Genomic DNA, 16,325 nt, shown 5'->3' with positions numbered 1-16,325 from the left:
ATGGAGGCATAGGTAGACACCCTGTGCCTCCTCACACAACCAAAAGAAGGACAACAACAAATTTAGAAGCAAAAAACAACCAGAACTGACAGAAAATCAAACTGTATGGAAGTCCAACAACCAAGGAGTTGAAGAAACATTCATCCAGACCAGTAGGAGAGATAGAGATGGGCAGCTGGGTGGAGAGGACTCGCTGCAATGCAGCAGCTGGAGGACGGAGGCAGGCCAGGCAGTGGCTGGTGGACTGGGCGGTCCCACATTTGCATGCAGATAAACTGGGAAGAACAACTGGGGAGCAAGATAGACCATGCAACCCAGGGTTACAGTATAGTGAAATAAAGCCTCAAAGCCTCTGACTGAAAACACCCGTGGGGGTTGAGGTGGCAGATGGAGAAACTCCCAGCCTCATAGGAGAGTTCATTGGAAAGACCCACGGGGTCCTAAAATGTACACAAACCCTCCCGCCTACTCGGGAATCAGCACCAGAAGGGCCCAATTTGACTGTGGGTAGCAGGGGAAGTGACTGAAAACCAGCAGAGAGCAGAGCAAGCAACATTGTTCCCTCTCAGATCCCTCCCCCGCATACAGCGTCTCAACACAGCAGGGTGGGTTGCCCCACCCTGGTGAACTAAGGCTCCACCCCTTACTACCTAACAGGCACACGAGACAAAAAAAAAAAAAATGACCCAAATGAAAAAACAGATCAGGCCCTGGCTGGTGTAGCTCAGTGGATTCAGCTCAGGCCTTTGAACTGAAGGACCATCAGCTCAATTCCCAGTCAGGGCAGGTACCTGGGTTGCAGGCCAGGTCCCCAGTAGGGGGCACGTGAGAGGCAACCACACACTGATGCTTCTCTCCCTCTCTTTCTCTCTCATTTTCTTTAAAGAAACTGGGACCCATATCGATGGTGTTGACTAGAAGGAAGAAAGAAACATTCAACCAGAACAGAATGAAGAAACAAGAATTCACAAAAATGAGGAGAGGCTTAGGAACCTCCAGGACATCTTTAAATGTTCCAACATCTGAATCATAGGGCTGCCAGAAGGAGAAGAGGAAGGGCAAGAAACTGAAAACTTCTTTGAACAAATAATGAAGGAGAACTTCCCCAGTGTGGCAAAGGAAATAGACTTCCAGGAAGTCCAGGAAGCTCAGAGAGTCCCAAAGAAGCTGGACCCAAGGAGGAACACACCCAGGCACACCAAACTTATATTAGCCAAGATTAAGGAGAAAGAGAGAATCTTAAAAGCAGCAAGATAAAAGGAGACAGTTACCTACAAAGGAGTTCCCATTAGACTAACAAAAGATAGTCTAATTTCTCAAAAGAAACCTTGCAGGCAAGAAGGGGCTGGAAATAAGTATTTGAAGTCATAAAAGGCAAGGACCTACATCCAAGGTTACTCTATCCAGCAAAGCCATCATTTAGAATGGAAGGGCAGATAAAGTGCTTCCCAGATAAGGTCAAGTTAAAGGAGTTCATCATCACCAAGCCCTTATTATGTGAAATGTTAAAGGGACTTATCTAAGAAAAAGAATAAAAAATATAAGCAGTAAAATGATAAGAAACTCACAGCTATTAACAACTGAACCTAAAACAAAAACAAAAACAAACTAAGCAAACTAGAACAGGAAAAGAATCACAGAAATGGAGATCACATGGAGGATTATCAGTGGGGGAGTGGAAGGGGCAGTGGCAGGGGAGAGGTGGGAAAAGGTACAGGGAATAAGTAACATAAATGGTAGGTAGAAAATAGACAAGAGGAGGTAAAGAATAGTATAGGAAATATAGAAGTCAAAGAACTTATATGTACAACCCATGGACATGAATTAAAGGCGGGGGGGGGGGGGGGATGCGGGTGGGAGGGGTGTGCAGGGCAGAAAGGAATAAAGGGGGAAAATGGGACAACTGTAATAGCATAATCAATAAAATATATTTTTTAAAAGTTCTTTAAAAAATTTTTCTTTTTATTGATTTAGACAGAAGGAAAGGAAGGAAGAAAGAGAGAGAGAAACATTGATGTGAGAGAGAAACATTAATCAGTTGCTTCTTGCACAACACTCTGATTGGGGACTGAACCCACAACCCAGGCATGTGCCCTGGCTGGAAATCAAACCTGGGACCTTTTGGTTTGCAGGACAATACCCAACCACCTGAGTGCAGGGCCAAAGTTCTTTCTGGTAAGGAATGTGAGACTCAACTAGGAGAAATGATAAAGTCCTGATTATAGAGAGTCACGCTGACTTACACATATACAGATGTAGATTACTCTTAGAATATAAATCACTCTTATTAGCAAAACATAACTGAGCATCTAAGACAAACTTTCTTCATGAAAATCATAACACCAGTGCTTTTGAAACATAATTCTTCCTCTACAGTGTTCAATGCATCAGTATTTTATTTAGCTTTTGAGATTATAAAATAACCAAATGCAAAGAGAAAAAAATGACCTTGGACACACATACACATGTACATACATGTATGTGCATGCGCACACACTTCCACACTACAGAGAAAAGCATTTATGTTGAATTAAGTTACTCATCTGTAAATCCAGGAGAACCATTCCCACCTCAAAGTCCTTGTCACACAAATGCCCATTATTATACTTAGGCTTCCCCGCCTCCACCTATGTATGTGCTGGTCCTGGTACCTGAACCAGCCTGCCCACTTCTCCCAGCTGCCAGGTTCTTGCAGTCCTTGCATCTTAGCTCAATGGTAGCTTTGTCAAGGAAGCGTTTCAATGGCTACTGTGTCCAAGGCTGCACCACAATGCCTTCCAATTACTATACCATCAGGCAAAATTGATGATGCTGTCACATGTTATTCATGTGTGTGTAAGAATGTGTGTGTGCATACACATATATACTAATGTTTACACATATTATATATTATATTTAACTTATAGTAAAAGTATTACTATATACTATAATACATATTATATAATAGTATTGTTTTAGAGGTAAAAAACATACCCAATCTTTTTCTAGAAAAGTTAGAACAGCTAAAATAAGTGAGAGTTTTCATTTATTAAGCACTTAATTTGTGTCTGACACTGTGTAAAAACATGTGGGTGCATTATTTTTACTTAATCTTCCTACAAACCAAATTAAGTAGGCACTCTTATTATGCTTAATAAAAGGGGGTGAACTCAAGGCACAGAAAGATTCAGTGATTTATCCAAAGGCATCCAGCTACTAAATCACACATCTCAGATTCACACCTAAAATTTTCCTGATTGCAAAACCTTTGCCTTTAATCTAAGGTGCCTCCCGGAGTTAGAACCCCCGAGCAGGCTGGATCACAGTTATTAGACAACTTCATGATTAGGCAATCCCAGCCATACCCGACAAACTATTCATCTCACTCTCTTCCCTTGATCCATTCTTAAACTGATTTTGTTTTTAGAAGACCTGCCCAGTGGGCGACAGAGAGTAGTACAGGTAGCAGTGGAGCTTCGTCCTTACCTTTCAACGGATGTCACAGAGGCTGAGGCGGGGAGGGTTGTCCCTCCCTTACACTGGTGTCCACACGGGAACCTGGAGTTCAGAAAGCAGGTGGGAAACAGCAAGGTGCTGCCTCCTTTGCACTGAGAAACAAGAAGCAAGAGAGAGGAACCGCAAGTGGGATTGAACAGATAAAGCAGCTAGAGAATGATGAACAGAGAAATCTTACAGAAAGTTAGAAAAAATTAAAAGCCTCTGGCTGTGAAACGGCGGGCGGAGGCGTGGTGTGGTGCGGGGGTGGGGCGCTGCGCAGGTCCAGGGGTGGCGGGGTGGGGTCTGGTATCCTCTACCTGCGTGCCAGGCCTGGAGTGCCCAGAGCCACTGGACCCCGGGGTCTGCAGTGCAGCTGGGGAACCCCGCACCTGCACCCTGGCTCCTGGGATGCGTCGCGGGTGCCTGGAGCTCTGGGGTTGTGGGTGGTGTCTGCTGTCCTGCAGGGCTGGGTAGTGGCGCCAGTGCTTCCCATACGCCCCCTTCAGGCCCCAGAGCTGTGAGCAGCAGAGTAAAATGAGGAGTAAAGTCAACCTGCGCCAGCACTGAAGGGAAGTGCGTGGAAAGTGCGGGGGCCAGAAAAGGAGCCAAGGAAGACTCTCAAAGTCACTGCACAGTCTTAGGTAAGCCAAAAGTGAGGAACAGGTCTGTCTCAGGCACCTCAGGTCCTGAGCCCTCAGCTTAGCCTGAGGGATGGGGTATTCTCTATTGGGAAGCAATTGAGAGGGGCTGCAGATGTGTGGAAGTGAGACTTTAAATTGGTTAGAAGAAAAGAACGCTTGAGGCAAAAGTGTTTTCCTAAATTTTCATAGCGTACTAGAACTCAGGGTACATTTTTAGGCTGGTCTGCAGTTGGCTTTTTCAAACAAAAATAAAGACTGAAATCGTGGCTTACAGGGAAAGGGCTTAATGAGACTGTGATTTTTATTTTTATATCCAATGAAAATCATTCACAGTATTAATATTATAAGTATATAATGTTAATATAATTTAATATAATTAACATAATAAAAAGAAATATAGTTATATCTTGATAAATACAATAAGAAAAGCATCTGATAAAAGTCACACCATTTCTTGAGTAATAATGCTCAGAAAACTGCAACTAGAAAGGACCATTCTTCATTTGATAATGAACATCTGTAAGAAACGAACAGGTAATTTTCTAATTAATAATGAGTAAAAACTCATTATCAGTAAAAACACTTTGTTTTTACTAAAATGGGGAACAAGATAAGGACAGCTCTTATCTAGGACAATCGATTTATATTAAGTAAAAAAATAAAAATAGAAAGCATAAAGATGGGAAAGAAAGAAGTAAAATTACTTCTTTTGAAAGAGGGCATAATTTTATATAGATCATCCTTTGAAATCTACAAAAAAAAAAATCCCTGCAAACAATAAATAAGATCATGGTGTCACGAGTGATACTCTAACTTTATGAGTATCTGTGCTATATATAGTCTTTCCTATAAGCCAGCCTCCAGCCTTTGTCACAGACCAGAGGTGCCAGGTCACCTATAACACCACCAGCCCTACAGACAACACCAGTACCATGGAATAACAATGAGTTATCACAGGTGACTATGCTATTCAGTCAGCTTTTATTAAGGCAGATTCAATCCAAATCTATAATAACCCAATAACAATAATCACTCAGAAACAATTGGAAATAACATTTCACAAGAGAATTGGCTGATAATGAACCCAAATCCCAAGAGTTCAGATCAGGTCCAGATCCAGGAGTCAGCTGTCAATATCTTGCAAGGCAGCGTCTGCTACGGTGGCTTCAGAGTGGGCTACAGCAGGGTCGATTGGAGCAGCAGAGTGTCTCTCCAAGTCTCAGCTCCTCTCAGCTGTCTCAGCTCCTCTCTACTGTCTGAGGTGTCTATTTGAAGGCTTTTGCTCTCATACTGTTGTAGGATACAATGTTGCATTAGCCTCTGATTAACACATGTTGTTTTGTGCTACCTTGATAAGCACGTGTTGGTTATGTCGCTCTACTGTTCATGCTCTGAGATGGTGGTGTTACCCTTCTGATAAACATATGTTGTCTACCACGTTGTACTGCAGAGGGTTTGCATCATCCCTGTCAGTCATTGCTCTACTGTGCATGCTCTACATATGGCTTCCTTTGATGCCATCTTAGTTGACTGGACTGACACCATCTTAATTCTGTCCTGCTCTCCACACATGGAATATGAGGTCAACATACAAAGATCAATTGTAGTTCCATACAGCTTTAATGGAAATTTGGAAAATGAAATTTGTTAGAAATATTTAAAATAGCACAAAAAATCAAATATGAAAGCATAAATCCTTTGAAAGATGTATAAGATATCTATTGTGAAATCTATAAAACACTGCTAAGTAAATGAAGGAATATACCATGTTTATAGATTGGCAAACTCATTGTTAAAATACCTATTTTCCACAAACTCTAGAGTTTATAGTTAATGGGCTCCATAGGTTATAGAGTCCATATATTTCATGCAATCCCAATCTAACTCTCAGAAAGAATTTTCAAAGAAATTGTAAAGCCGTTTCTAAAATTTATGTGAAAACAATCTAGAATAATCAGACCAATCTTGAGAAAACAAAGTTAAAGGACTTACAATGACTTGAAGTTTTATAATAAAGCAACAGTAATCAGTGTGATGTTTGCATGAACCTATAAATGGAAAATAATAGAATAGAGTAATAGACCCATGCATACATAGTCTATTGGTTTTTGACCAAAGCATTATTTCAATTCAATGGGTAAAGAAAAGTCTTTCACAAATGTTGCTGAACAACTGGATATCTCTATGGAAAAGAAGTGAACTTTGGCCCTTACCTCATTCTATGTACAAATATTAATTCACCATGGGTCATAGACCTAAGCCTAAAATCTGGAACCATAGCCCAGGCCAGGGAGCTCAGTTGGTTAGAGCATTGTCCCCTACAACAAAAATTTGCAGGTTCGATCCCAAGTCAGGGCGCATAAAGGAGGCAACCAATTGACGTTTCTCTCTCACACACATCAATGTTATTCTATCTCTCTTCCTTCCTCTATCTCTAAAAATCACCCAAAATATCCTTAGGTGAGGAATTTTTTTAAAGCTGGAATCATAAATATTTCCTAAAAATACATAGGAGACTATCTCCATAACCTTGGAGTGGGCAAACAAAAAAATTATTTGCTAGGATACAGAAAGCACTAACCATGAAAGAAAAATTGAGAAATAGGATATCATCACAATTAAAAATGTCTGATAATCAATTACACCATTAAAAAAATGAACAGGTAAGCCTGGAAAATATCTCATCTTATATCTACCTGAAGAGGACCTTGTATCCAAAATATAAAATAATCTGTACACATCAACAATATCTTCATAGAATTCAACACAATTTAAAAATGTGCAAAAGATTTTATCTTCAGAATATGATGTTTGAATGACCAACAGAAACATGAACAAGGCTCAGCATCATTAATCATCAGAGAACTGTAACTAAAACCATGAGATTCATTTAACATCCACTAAAGTAAAATAAGAGGAAAACTGACAGCAGCCATTATTGGTGAGGAGCTGGAGCAACAGAGGTCTCAGATATAACTGCAGGGAGTGTAAAATGGTACAATTAGATTGCAAAACAATTTATCAGTTTCTTAAGATTTTAAATATATATCATGACCACTCCTATGAATTGAACCAAAAAAAAAAAAAAACCCATATGTCCACAAGTAGCCATATTCATGGCAGCTATAAAAGGGAAAACCCGTATGTCCATCAACAGAGAAATGGTTAGACAATCTGTTGTGTAGACATACTATGGAAATCAACTCAATAATAAAAAGAAACAAACTACTCACAAATGCAAAATATGGGTGAATCTCAGACATTGCGTTTATTGTGTGGAAGTCATGAGTCAAAATGATGTCTGACTTTACTGATATGAATTTGAAGATGTGACAAATCTAATCCATGGAGATAGGAATCAAAACAGTGTCTGCCTTAGAGGTAGGAGGGAAATTTTTAAGGTGATGAAAATATTTCTATCTTGTTTGGAGTGATAACTAAACAGATGTGTAATTATCAAAACTTAGGATGAATTTTATTGTATGCAAATTTAACTCAATTAGAAAAAATTTGTTGTGTTTGTATAATTTACAAAACTTTTCACCATAATTATAATGCAGACACTCAACAGGTTTTGTCTGAGTTCATTTTATTCACACTACCTTGTGTATTGTAGGTAAAGCGCTTATTACTCTCACTATGCAGATGAAGAAATATAGAGGCTGGTGCTGCTGGTCTGAGAAGCCAGGTAGCCTGACAGGCCTCTGACCTCTCTCTCTCAGTGTGCAGTTTGGAGTCATGAGCTATAGAGCTGAGAAAGCCCTCAGAGATTTTCTTTTCTACCCTCCCATTTTTCAGTTGCAGAAACTGAGGCCCAGAGAGCCTAGGTGACCTGGGAAGTGGTGTGTAAGTTTAGGAAAAGGAATGATAGAGAAAAGAGTTCAGCAATGTCAGTTTCCCCAAGTCTAGCCATGTCTGAGGTCTCTGGAGTGTTTCTCTCTTCCTTCAAGTTCCCACAGTGTACTCTAAATCCCTAAGATAAGGAATGAGTGTGCCTTACCTGCATATTTCTCTTTATAGCCCTTCCTTTCTATGCCCCTTCCAGAGAGATACTCAGCACATGTTTATAAAATATACATGTTTGCTAAATACTTGCAAAGAAGCTTCTAATTTAAAGTTAAAATATATTTAAAGATAAGAAATATGGGTCAAATAGAAAACAAAAGAATTATGGAGCAGGGAAGAGATTATAAATTCCTTGTTATGATATCCTATATACTTGCTGTAGAAAGATCACAAATTTGGCTCTATGCTTTTAAGCTGTCAAGGGTCTATGCTTTTAAACTGTCAAGGATTTGCAGTGCAGTGTTTTGTGGGGCTGGGAGTGGGGGGGGCATTGGGGCCCAGTTAAATACAAAATCATACACTTTATTATGCAGCTTAACTGAAGGTAGAATCTCCATCGACTTGCAAAATCTGTACTCTGACAGGACTCCCTACTGAGGGGACGCACTGCCTCAGCTATGGGTCCAGTGATGAGCTCTGTGGCCCCTGAGGGCAGGTGAGTGAACTCCAGGGATGTTCTGACAGGAACAGCCTAGACTGTGCAAATTAGCTTTAGTTTAACAAAAACAGTTCTGTCAAAATGCCCTATTAATTTCATAGAAATGTGACAACAAATGAAGTTTCTGAAATTAAAAGCTTTTTTTTAATTGGAAGATATAAGATATATTGATACGGTCATTGCAGATTATTATAATGATAGCTATCATTACAAGGCCACTGTAGCACAAGCATGAGATAGAACACTACAGATATTTTAAAATGTTAAAATCTAAATGACATGTCAAATGCTTTAATCATGATGTTAAGTATCAAAAATATAAAAACTACATACTATGTAATCTCAGCTCTATAAATGGTATGTTTAAATATGAATTATTTTTTTAAAAGCAAATATATAATCTTAGGGTGATAGATATCCATGAATTATTTTTATTTTCTTCTTTTATACTTTCTATTCTATAATTTTTATAGTGAGAAAAAAATTCTAATAAAAATAACAATATATGAATTAAATTTTAGAACTGAAATGAACTAGATTATAATGGCTATTGTGTAAGATACTCCAACAAAATAAGCAATATAGAGATGATAAAACTAAGCCTTGGTCAAATAAAATACAATAAATTCTGGCATGTGAAGCAAGATTTACTACCTATGTTCTGGTCAAGGGAATCTCAGTGTTCTTCCAGGTCACATAAAAGTTGAACTCTAAAACTTTGAGTTTGATGTTCAAAATGGAAAATATTGATGAGTAATAAGGAGAGGGCAATCAGAAAGAGAGAGAAAGAGGAAAAGATCACAGACCACAGTAGAGAAAGACCAGCAAAGGAGAAAGGGGAGGAAAGGCTGGGTAGAGAGAAGGGGATTGAGGGTAAAAATTTATAAGCATTTTGCAATCATACAGAATCAGGAAAATGGAAGTAAAGTTTCTAGATAAAAATTCTCTTGCCCTTCCTAATTCTCAAGGCCCAACTCTCACTGTCTAGCACAGTTGTATAATAATCCAGGTAGGAGAAGCCCCAGTTACCAAGTCTGGTACATGGACACACCCACATAGACCTTACTGCTCCTGTGCATTCGAAGAAGCCAGAATGCAGGTCTTTCTTGGAAGTCTGTTTGGTACAGGCATGTGGTACCTCACATGCTTCCAGAATCTGGAGTTCAGGGACCGCTTGTTGGCCACGTGATCTTCCCTCCACTTGATGGTACCCTGCATTTTTACCAGGTGCTGGAGGGAATCTGGAAGCCCAGCAAGCTGCAGTTCACCTGGCTCACTCAGAGCCTCCATTTCAATCAGAATCGCTTTGGAGTCGCCCTGGATGAGGGCACTGTGCAAGGCGATCTCCTGCTCGTAGGTAAACTCTTTGCTATGTATGATCTGAGGCGTCAGGATAAAAATATGCCGCCGACTTTTTCGGATATTGGTTTCCACCATAGTGGCCACATCTAGTAATCAAAAGACATGGAGAAGATTTCCTGTTGTTGCATTTTTAAGTCTAATGCTTTGATCATAAATGTTTTGAAACTTTTAAAAATTGTGATTGTTATAATCTGGTGTGAGATCTTGACACTAACAATTCACTTATTTGGAAAAGGAGAAATGTTGTGTCTTACCCCTTTCACTGTGAGATAAGACCCAAGGCAGGTCAGTCCTAACTAAAGCAGAATACTTCCAGTTAAATGCAAATGTAGAGGTATTTAGCAGGAGACAAAATTCAGGCTCATTAGCTACATATTATCTTTTTAAATATCAGTTTACAAGTTTTCAAAGGGTTTAGAATTTTAACTCTCCTATTAAAGAGTGCAAACTGAGGAACCCTTGTTCCTCTCAACTGACTGATGTCTCTAGGAAGTCCTGGATCCACTTCATCCTCCCCCATTCTCTGTTTTAGAAGCTGCTTTAATCCGGACAAGAAAAACATTAAGGAAGATGGATCCCTTTGGCAAATCAGTGTTTATAAAGCATCAGCTCCATAGTGATTTTAACTAACTTCTGAGTGGACTCAGAAAAACATGTAAAATGCCCAGGTATCACTGCAAGGAGGTGATAACATGATTAAGGAAACCCAACCATGAACAAAACAACTGCAGATATCCTCAGAGAGTGGTGGCTAAAAGACGGCCTATTTTGCTAGTCTGAAATAAGGAAGTAAATGTTAAATAGAGCCAAATAGAAACCTTGGGTCAGTCAGGATCCTAACAGAAAACTTGGCACATTCAGAAGGACTGATGAAAAAGTTTAATGAAATGAGAATTTATAAAAGATGTGGGCAAAGCCCAGGGAAATCAATAGGAGATGGTGCAGAATCCCATAACTGGTAATATCAGGGAGACATTACACCCTCCATTGTTCAAGGGAAGAAGCAGTTATGGAATCCAAGGAGTATAAAGGCCTGAGGAAGGCCAACTGACAGAAACCCTGCTCCAGGAGAGAGAAGTGCAGCTACCCTGGCAACTTCACCCAGAAGGGGCAAAGGATGTGCACCCTCCTCTCCAGAACTCCTGCCAGTGCCTCCCTTTGGCCAAACCCAACGTGGAGCAGAGGGCAAGGGAAGATGGATTCTATAATGACCAGCCACCCAGGGCCACTGGGTGAAAGGGGTTACAGAGTAGATTTGAAGGAGCAAATGGAAGGTAACTAGCATGGGAAGAAATATACTGCATTGGTCAGACATAAACTTTTTCCTATGGGAAGAATAAAGTCTGGTGTTGTTTTGTCGGATTTTATTTTATTTCGATTGAGGTAGTCAGAGGACATACTTGAGGAGGGTGAAATGAAAAACCTTTCCAAATGAAAAACAGCACCAGAAAGGCAACACAAGCTTGACCCTCAGTGACCTAGCATTCCTGTTTGACTGGGAAGAGGTGTAACTAGAAACAGTGTGACATCGCGAATAGCTAGAGTCCCTGAAACTTCTTGAGTAGATCTGTAATATGAAAAGAGCATTTGAGTGTCATGACTCGCTGCTTTCATGGTAGCCAGTGGGAAGAGCTAGAGGAAGAAGAGACCCTTGATTACTTAGATTAGGGTTTCCTGAATTGTACATTTTTTAGTCTCCCAAGCCATTAGTAGGTTGTTAACATTGCTCGAAAATTCCAGGATAAACCAAATTCACCTGTTGTGTGTTCCTTTTAATCCATAGGCATGTGAATTCCTCCTTTCAGTAGGAATGCCAGTTTAAACTCACAGTTTATTAAACATTAACTTTATTGGACTTATGCTCCTAATGTCCCTCCCTCACTCACATTCCAAATGCTTCCTGGTGTCTGAGGAATTTGAGAAGGGTAAGGAGGGTTCATAGGCATTTGTCATAAATATAGAGGGAAGACAAGAATGACTACTGAAATGCTAGAATCGTGACACAACTTGCAAAAGTACATGAAATCAAGTGGTAATATTAAGAAACAGAAGACAGTTTTAGTTGTTCTTGTGAGAATATAAATTTGCAAATGTTTCACTAACATAAGGAAAGCCATACAACTCTGTAAATAGTTTAGAATTGCATCTGGATATTAGAACATAATTCTTTGGTTGTAGACTCAAATCTTCTAGAGAGAATTAAGAAATGTTGAGTAATCTTACTGGTGGACATGGGAAATAAAGTAGGGGCAGTGCCCTGCTCAACTCGCATACTAAGGATGCCTTACCCTGTCTTCACATCACTGACACTACTGTGAATACCTCATGATAAGGGTGGCAAAGGGGCAGGAGAAGCAAAGATTAAGTATCTCCTTTTTCTGGAGAAATATTTTAAATCTCTGGTCTCAAAGCCTAGAATAATTATTCTAAGCCATTATCCAATACAGGGATAAGACCACCCATTGCTTAGCCTTCTGATGAAGTGAATTTCTGTCCCCAATGTATGTTGATAGTGTTACCTCCTCCAGGTAGCAAATCTCTCCCATGAATGCATAAGTTATAGCCACATTCATTTTCAAGAACATCAGGCAGAATCTGGTGAACAAAGTAGTCAACAGAACTGGTTGCTTCTGGACTATCTTTGTGGTTCCGTGGATAGATAACATAAGCATCATAGATCTTTCCATCTGAAAATGAGAGCAAGAACAACTTTATTACTTTGTTCTATAAAACTTATTATTTATCACCAAGTTTTGTGGTTAGTGGTGATGATATCTCAGACCCCCAAATATTCTAGAATCTAGAGATGATAATAGTCTACCACCACAAAATATCATCAGAAAATCAATCTTAATCCCAAAGTACTCCTTTTTATTGCCCCAGACTGAATGGTAGAGAACAGGGAAGAGCCTGTCCAGGTTAGTTCAAACCAAATTGTTACATTTAATCAAGACTCTATTAACAAGTATTGTTCACAATGTCATCATGATATTGACTAGCACTAACAATATGCCAAATCCTGCAAGTATATAGTAGGTGCTTTGACAATCAACTATTCAAAAGATAAAGGGAGGACAAAAAAGTGATCATTATTATTATGAAAAGAAGTAAAATATGGAGAAGAAAGATGGCGGAGGAGTGAATGGAAGTCACATTGACCTCCTCTGAGGACAAATCTGGAATTACAACTCAGTTGTGGAGAAGCCACCCAGAACAAACAACTGAGCAATAGCCAGAGAGAAGTATATAACTTCGGACATACAGAACCAGCTTCAGGACAAACCATCTGGTAGGGAGTGTTTGGAGACTTGAGGGGGCTGGCTGGAAGCCCACAGGCAGCAGCACCAGCAGGATAATTAAGCAGCTGGTTGGATCCCCTGAAAAAGATTGGGGTCTAAACTCTAAGCTCAGATTCCCAGGCTAGAACAACAGAGCCCAAAAAGTACACAGATAACAACCAGTGGCAAAAAGCAGCAAGGTTACTCTCTGCCAGGGATAGACAGTTGGAGACTCAAGGGCCATTTAAAGAGCCAACACACAAATTTTCATTTGCAGCCACTTACCCAGGGCAACAGCAAATGCGGAGACAGAGTGGGCTGGAGACGCCTGAGGAGAGATGGGGGACAAAGCCTTGTCCCCCATCTGAGAGAACTGAGAGAGTAGCTGCCAGAATCCTGGTGCTGAGTCATCCCCCAGACAGCAACAGCCTTTGTGCTCAGGTAAACCACTCCCCTCTGAGTGGCAGTAGCCTGAGGGGAAACAATATCCCTGACCCCAGGAGGGTCTCTGCCCTGGCCCTTCATTGCTTAAGCCTGACTACTGAGTCTTAGTGACCAGATGAACAACTGAAGGAGAGAGCTAGTGACAGCAGATCACTGGAAGTATGAAACAAGCTGCCTAAAGTCAGACGGGGTCAACAGCTGACATCACCAGAGGCAGATCCAGAAAGAAAAAAACTGGTAAATACAAGAGGCTACCGAGACAAAAACCACTGTGGTCTTCTCCATGATTTGTGATATTTTCTTTCCTATAAAGCTATTTTCATAACTTTATAACATTCATTTCTTGTCCAGTGAGTTTATATATAATAAGTCACTAGATTTTATACCATAATGTATTTCAATTCACATATTTTGTCCCTCCCTGCTCTTAACCATTTTACATTCCTCTTTCCTTACAATATTTTCATTTCAAATTTGGTTTTCTTTCTAACTACAACTTGTTGCCATTCTACACTCTTACTATTTCTCCCCCATCCAGATATTCAAAATGAATTCTCTTGTCAAGGGTCATTTCACATCATTTTGCCCAGATCTTAAAATACTCATGTCCTCTCTACACCTTTAACAAATTTTGCTAGTTGGTTGTGGGTAGGGTAGTTATTTTTGCATTGTTTTGTCAAGGTTATCTCTAGAGTTTCGCTAATTCTGTATTTCAAATAACAAATTTTACTGGACCCCTCTCCTAGTCTTTTTTTTTTTCCAACCCAAATTTTAATAATGCCATCTTAGCCAATTTGTTCTCTTTTTACTTTTTGTCTTTCTTCTATTTCTCTTTGATTCTTCCCTTTTATTTTTCTCTATTTTCTTTTTTCTCTTCTTTTCCTTTACATCCAAAACTTTAATTTTCTCTCACTTATTCTGTTTTTTGTTCTTCACTCTTAGTATTCCCTCACCCTCTATCATTATAAAATCACTTTCAATTTCTATAAATATCTCTTAGATTTTTCTTTGTTTCTTTTTTCCCTCTTATTCCCATACCACCTATATTAACTTTGGGTCATTTGTTGTTGATAGTACTCCACTAGATCTTTCTCTCCAATTTGGCTGCTATATTTTTATTAATTATTCAATATTTTCCTTCCTTTCTCTCTCTCTTTATTTTATTTTATACTATTTTAATTTCTGTTTAAAGTTAATATTATACATGCTTCCCTTCTCATACTCCATTCTACACTCTTCATTCCCTTTCTTTATTCATGAGGTATACTTTACATACTCTCCTTCCATTGCTCCAACTCCCAACTCTTATTAGTGTTCCTCCCTCTACCTTCTCAAAATCATTTCTTTTTCAGTAGGTCACCTCATATACACTCTCCTTTCTTATAATAGTCTTAATCTCATTACAACCTTATTAATACTGGTTCATTTGCTATTGATAGTGGGATGGAGGGGGAGTTATACTTGTGGGTGTGGGCTCGTTTCTTGGGCTCTGTGGCTTTGTTCAGGCAGTACCTGACAATAGCACACAGATGTGGTAGGCAAAGAGACCCTCAGTCAACCAACAGCAGGGAAAGGCCCATGAGAGAACAACTCAACAACAATCAAAACCCAATTATGTACAGAAAACCAGAAACAATGGGAAGACAAAGAAACAACCCCCAATCAAATGGAAAGGAGGACTCCCCAGAAAGAATGCTAAATGAAATACAGGCAAGTCAACTATAAGATATTGAGTTCAAAACAATGGTTATAAGGAAGCTCAGTGAACTCAGAATTACCAGAAACTATAAGGAAACTACGAGGAACTTACTACAAACTATATCAGCATAAAAAACAACATAGAAACAATAAACAAGGGCCAAGAAGAAATGAAGAATACAATTCCTGAATTAAAGAACACAGTAGAAGGAATCAAAAGAAAGCTTGATGAAGCAGAGGATCAAATCAGTGAGATGGAGGACAAAGTAGAAGAAAACCTCCCAAAAACAGCAAGAAAAAGAAAGAAGACTGAAAAAGAATGAAGAGGGGTTAAGGGAAATACAGGACAACATGAAACGGAATAATATCCATAAAATAGGGATACCAGAAGGAGAAGAAGAGGAGCAAGGGATAGAAAAGCTGTTTGAAAAAGTAATGATGGAAAACTTCCCTAATTTGATGAGAGAAAAAGCCACATAAGTCCAGGAAGCAGAGAGGGTCCCAATCAAGAGAAACCCAAAGAGGCTGACTACAAGATACATCATAATTAAAATGGCAAAATTTAAAAACAAAGAGAGAATCTGAAAGACAGCAAGGGAGAAAGAGGAAGTAACATACAAAGGAACTCCTATAAGACTAACAGCTGACTTCTAAACTGTTAGCAATGGAAATGCTATAAACCAGAAGGGATTAGCAAGGAATGTTCCAATTAATGAAAAACAAAAGATTCCAAACAAGACTACTCTACCCAGCAAGTCTCTCAATTAAAATGGAAGGCAAAATAAGGAGCTTCCCGGAAAAAAGAAGGCTAAAAGAATATACCTCCACCAAACTGGCACTGCAAGATATACTAAAGGGACTGCTTTAAAAAGAGGAAGAAAAACAGTGAGAGAGAAAGGAACACAGGTACAGAGGGAGTAC

General features: G+C 39.4%; 2 protein-coding genes across 7 annotated transcripts in view; both read right to left on the bottom strand.

Moving 5' to 3' along the window:
* Nucleotides 1–3,914, bottom strand: part of IL18R1 (interleukin 18 receptor 1) — a 43,517-nt gene extending 39,603 nt beyond the window's left edge. For 3 of the 4 annotated variants that reach the window (XM_053925752.1, XM_024571881.3, XM_045204790.2), the window contains exon 1: nucleotides 3,466–3,769. The gene's annotated coding sequence lies outside the window, so the exon portion shown is untranslated. Of the gene's footprint in view, nucleotides 1–3,465; nucleotides 3,770–3,794 lie in introns of those variants that run through there. The other variant, XM_024571880.3, reaches the window with a different exon arrangement.
* A 1,178-nt stretch (nucleotides 3,915–5,092) lies between these two features.
* Nucleotides 5,093–16,325, bottom strand: part of IL1RL1 (interleukin 1 receptor like 1) — a 70,502-nt gene continuing 59,269 nt past the window's right edge. For all 3 annotated transcript variants that reach the window (XM_071221509.1, XM_045204793.2, XM_045204794.2), the window contains exons 10-11: nucleotides 12,504–12,671; nucleotides 5,093–10,070 (exon numbers count right to left, since the gene is read on the bottom strand). In XM_071221509.1, the coding sequence (XP_071077610.1) occupies nucleotides 9,685–10,070; nucleotides 12,504–12,671 (554 nt within the window). In that variant the 3' untranslated portion in view covers nucleotides 5,093–9,684. The remainder of the gene's footprint in view (nucleotides 10,071–12,503; nucleotides 12,672–16,325) is intronic.

Source organism: Desmodus rotundus, chromosome 5 (assembly GCF_022682495.2).
Source record: "Desmodus rotundus isolate HL8 chromosome 5, HLdesRot8A.1, whole genome shotgun sequence".
NCBI classification, from domain to species: domain Eukaryota; kingdom Metazoa; phylum Chordata; class Mammalia; order Chiroptera; family Phyllostomidae; genus Desmodus; species Desmodus rotundus.
This window is presented reverse-complemented; position numbering and strand designations above follow the sequence as displayed.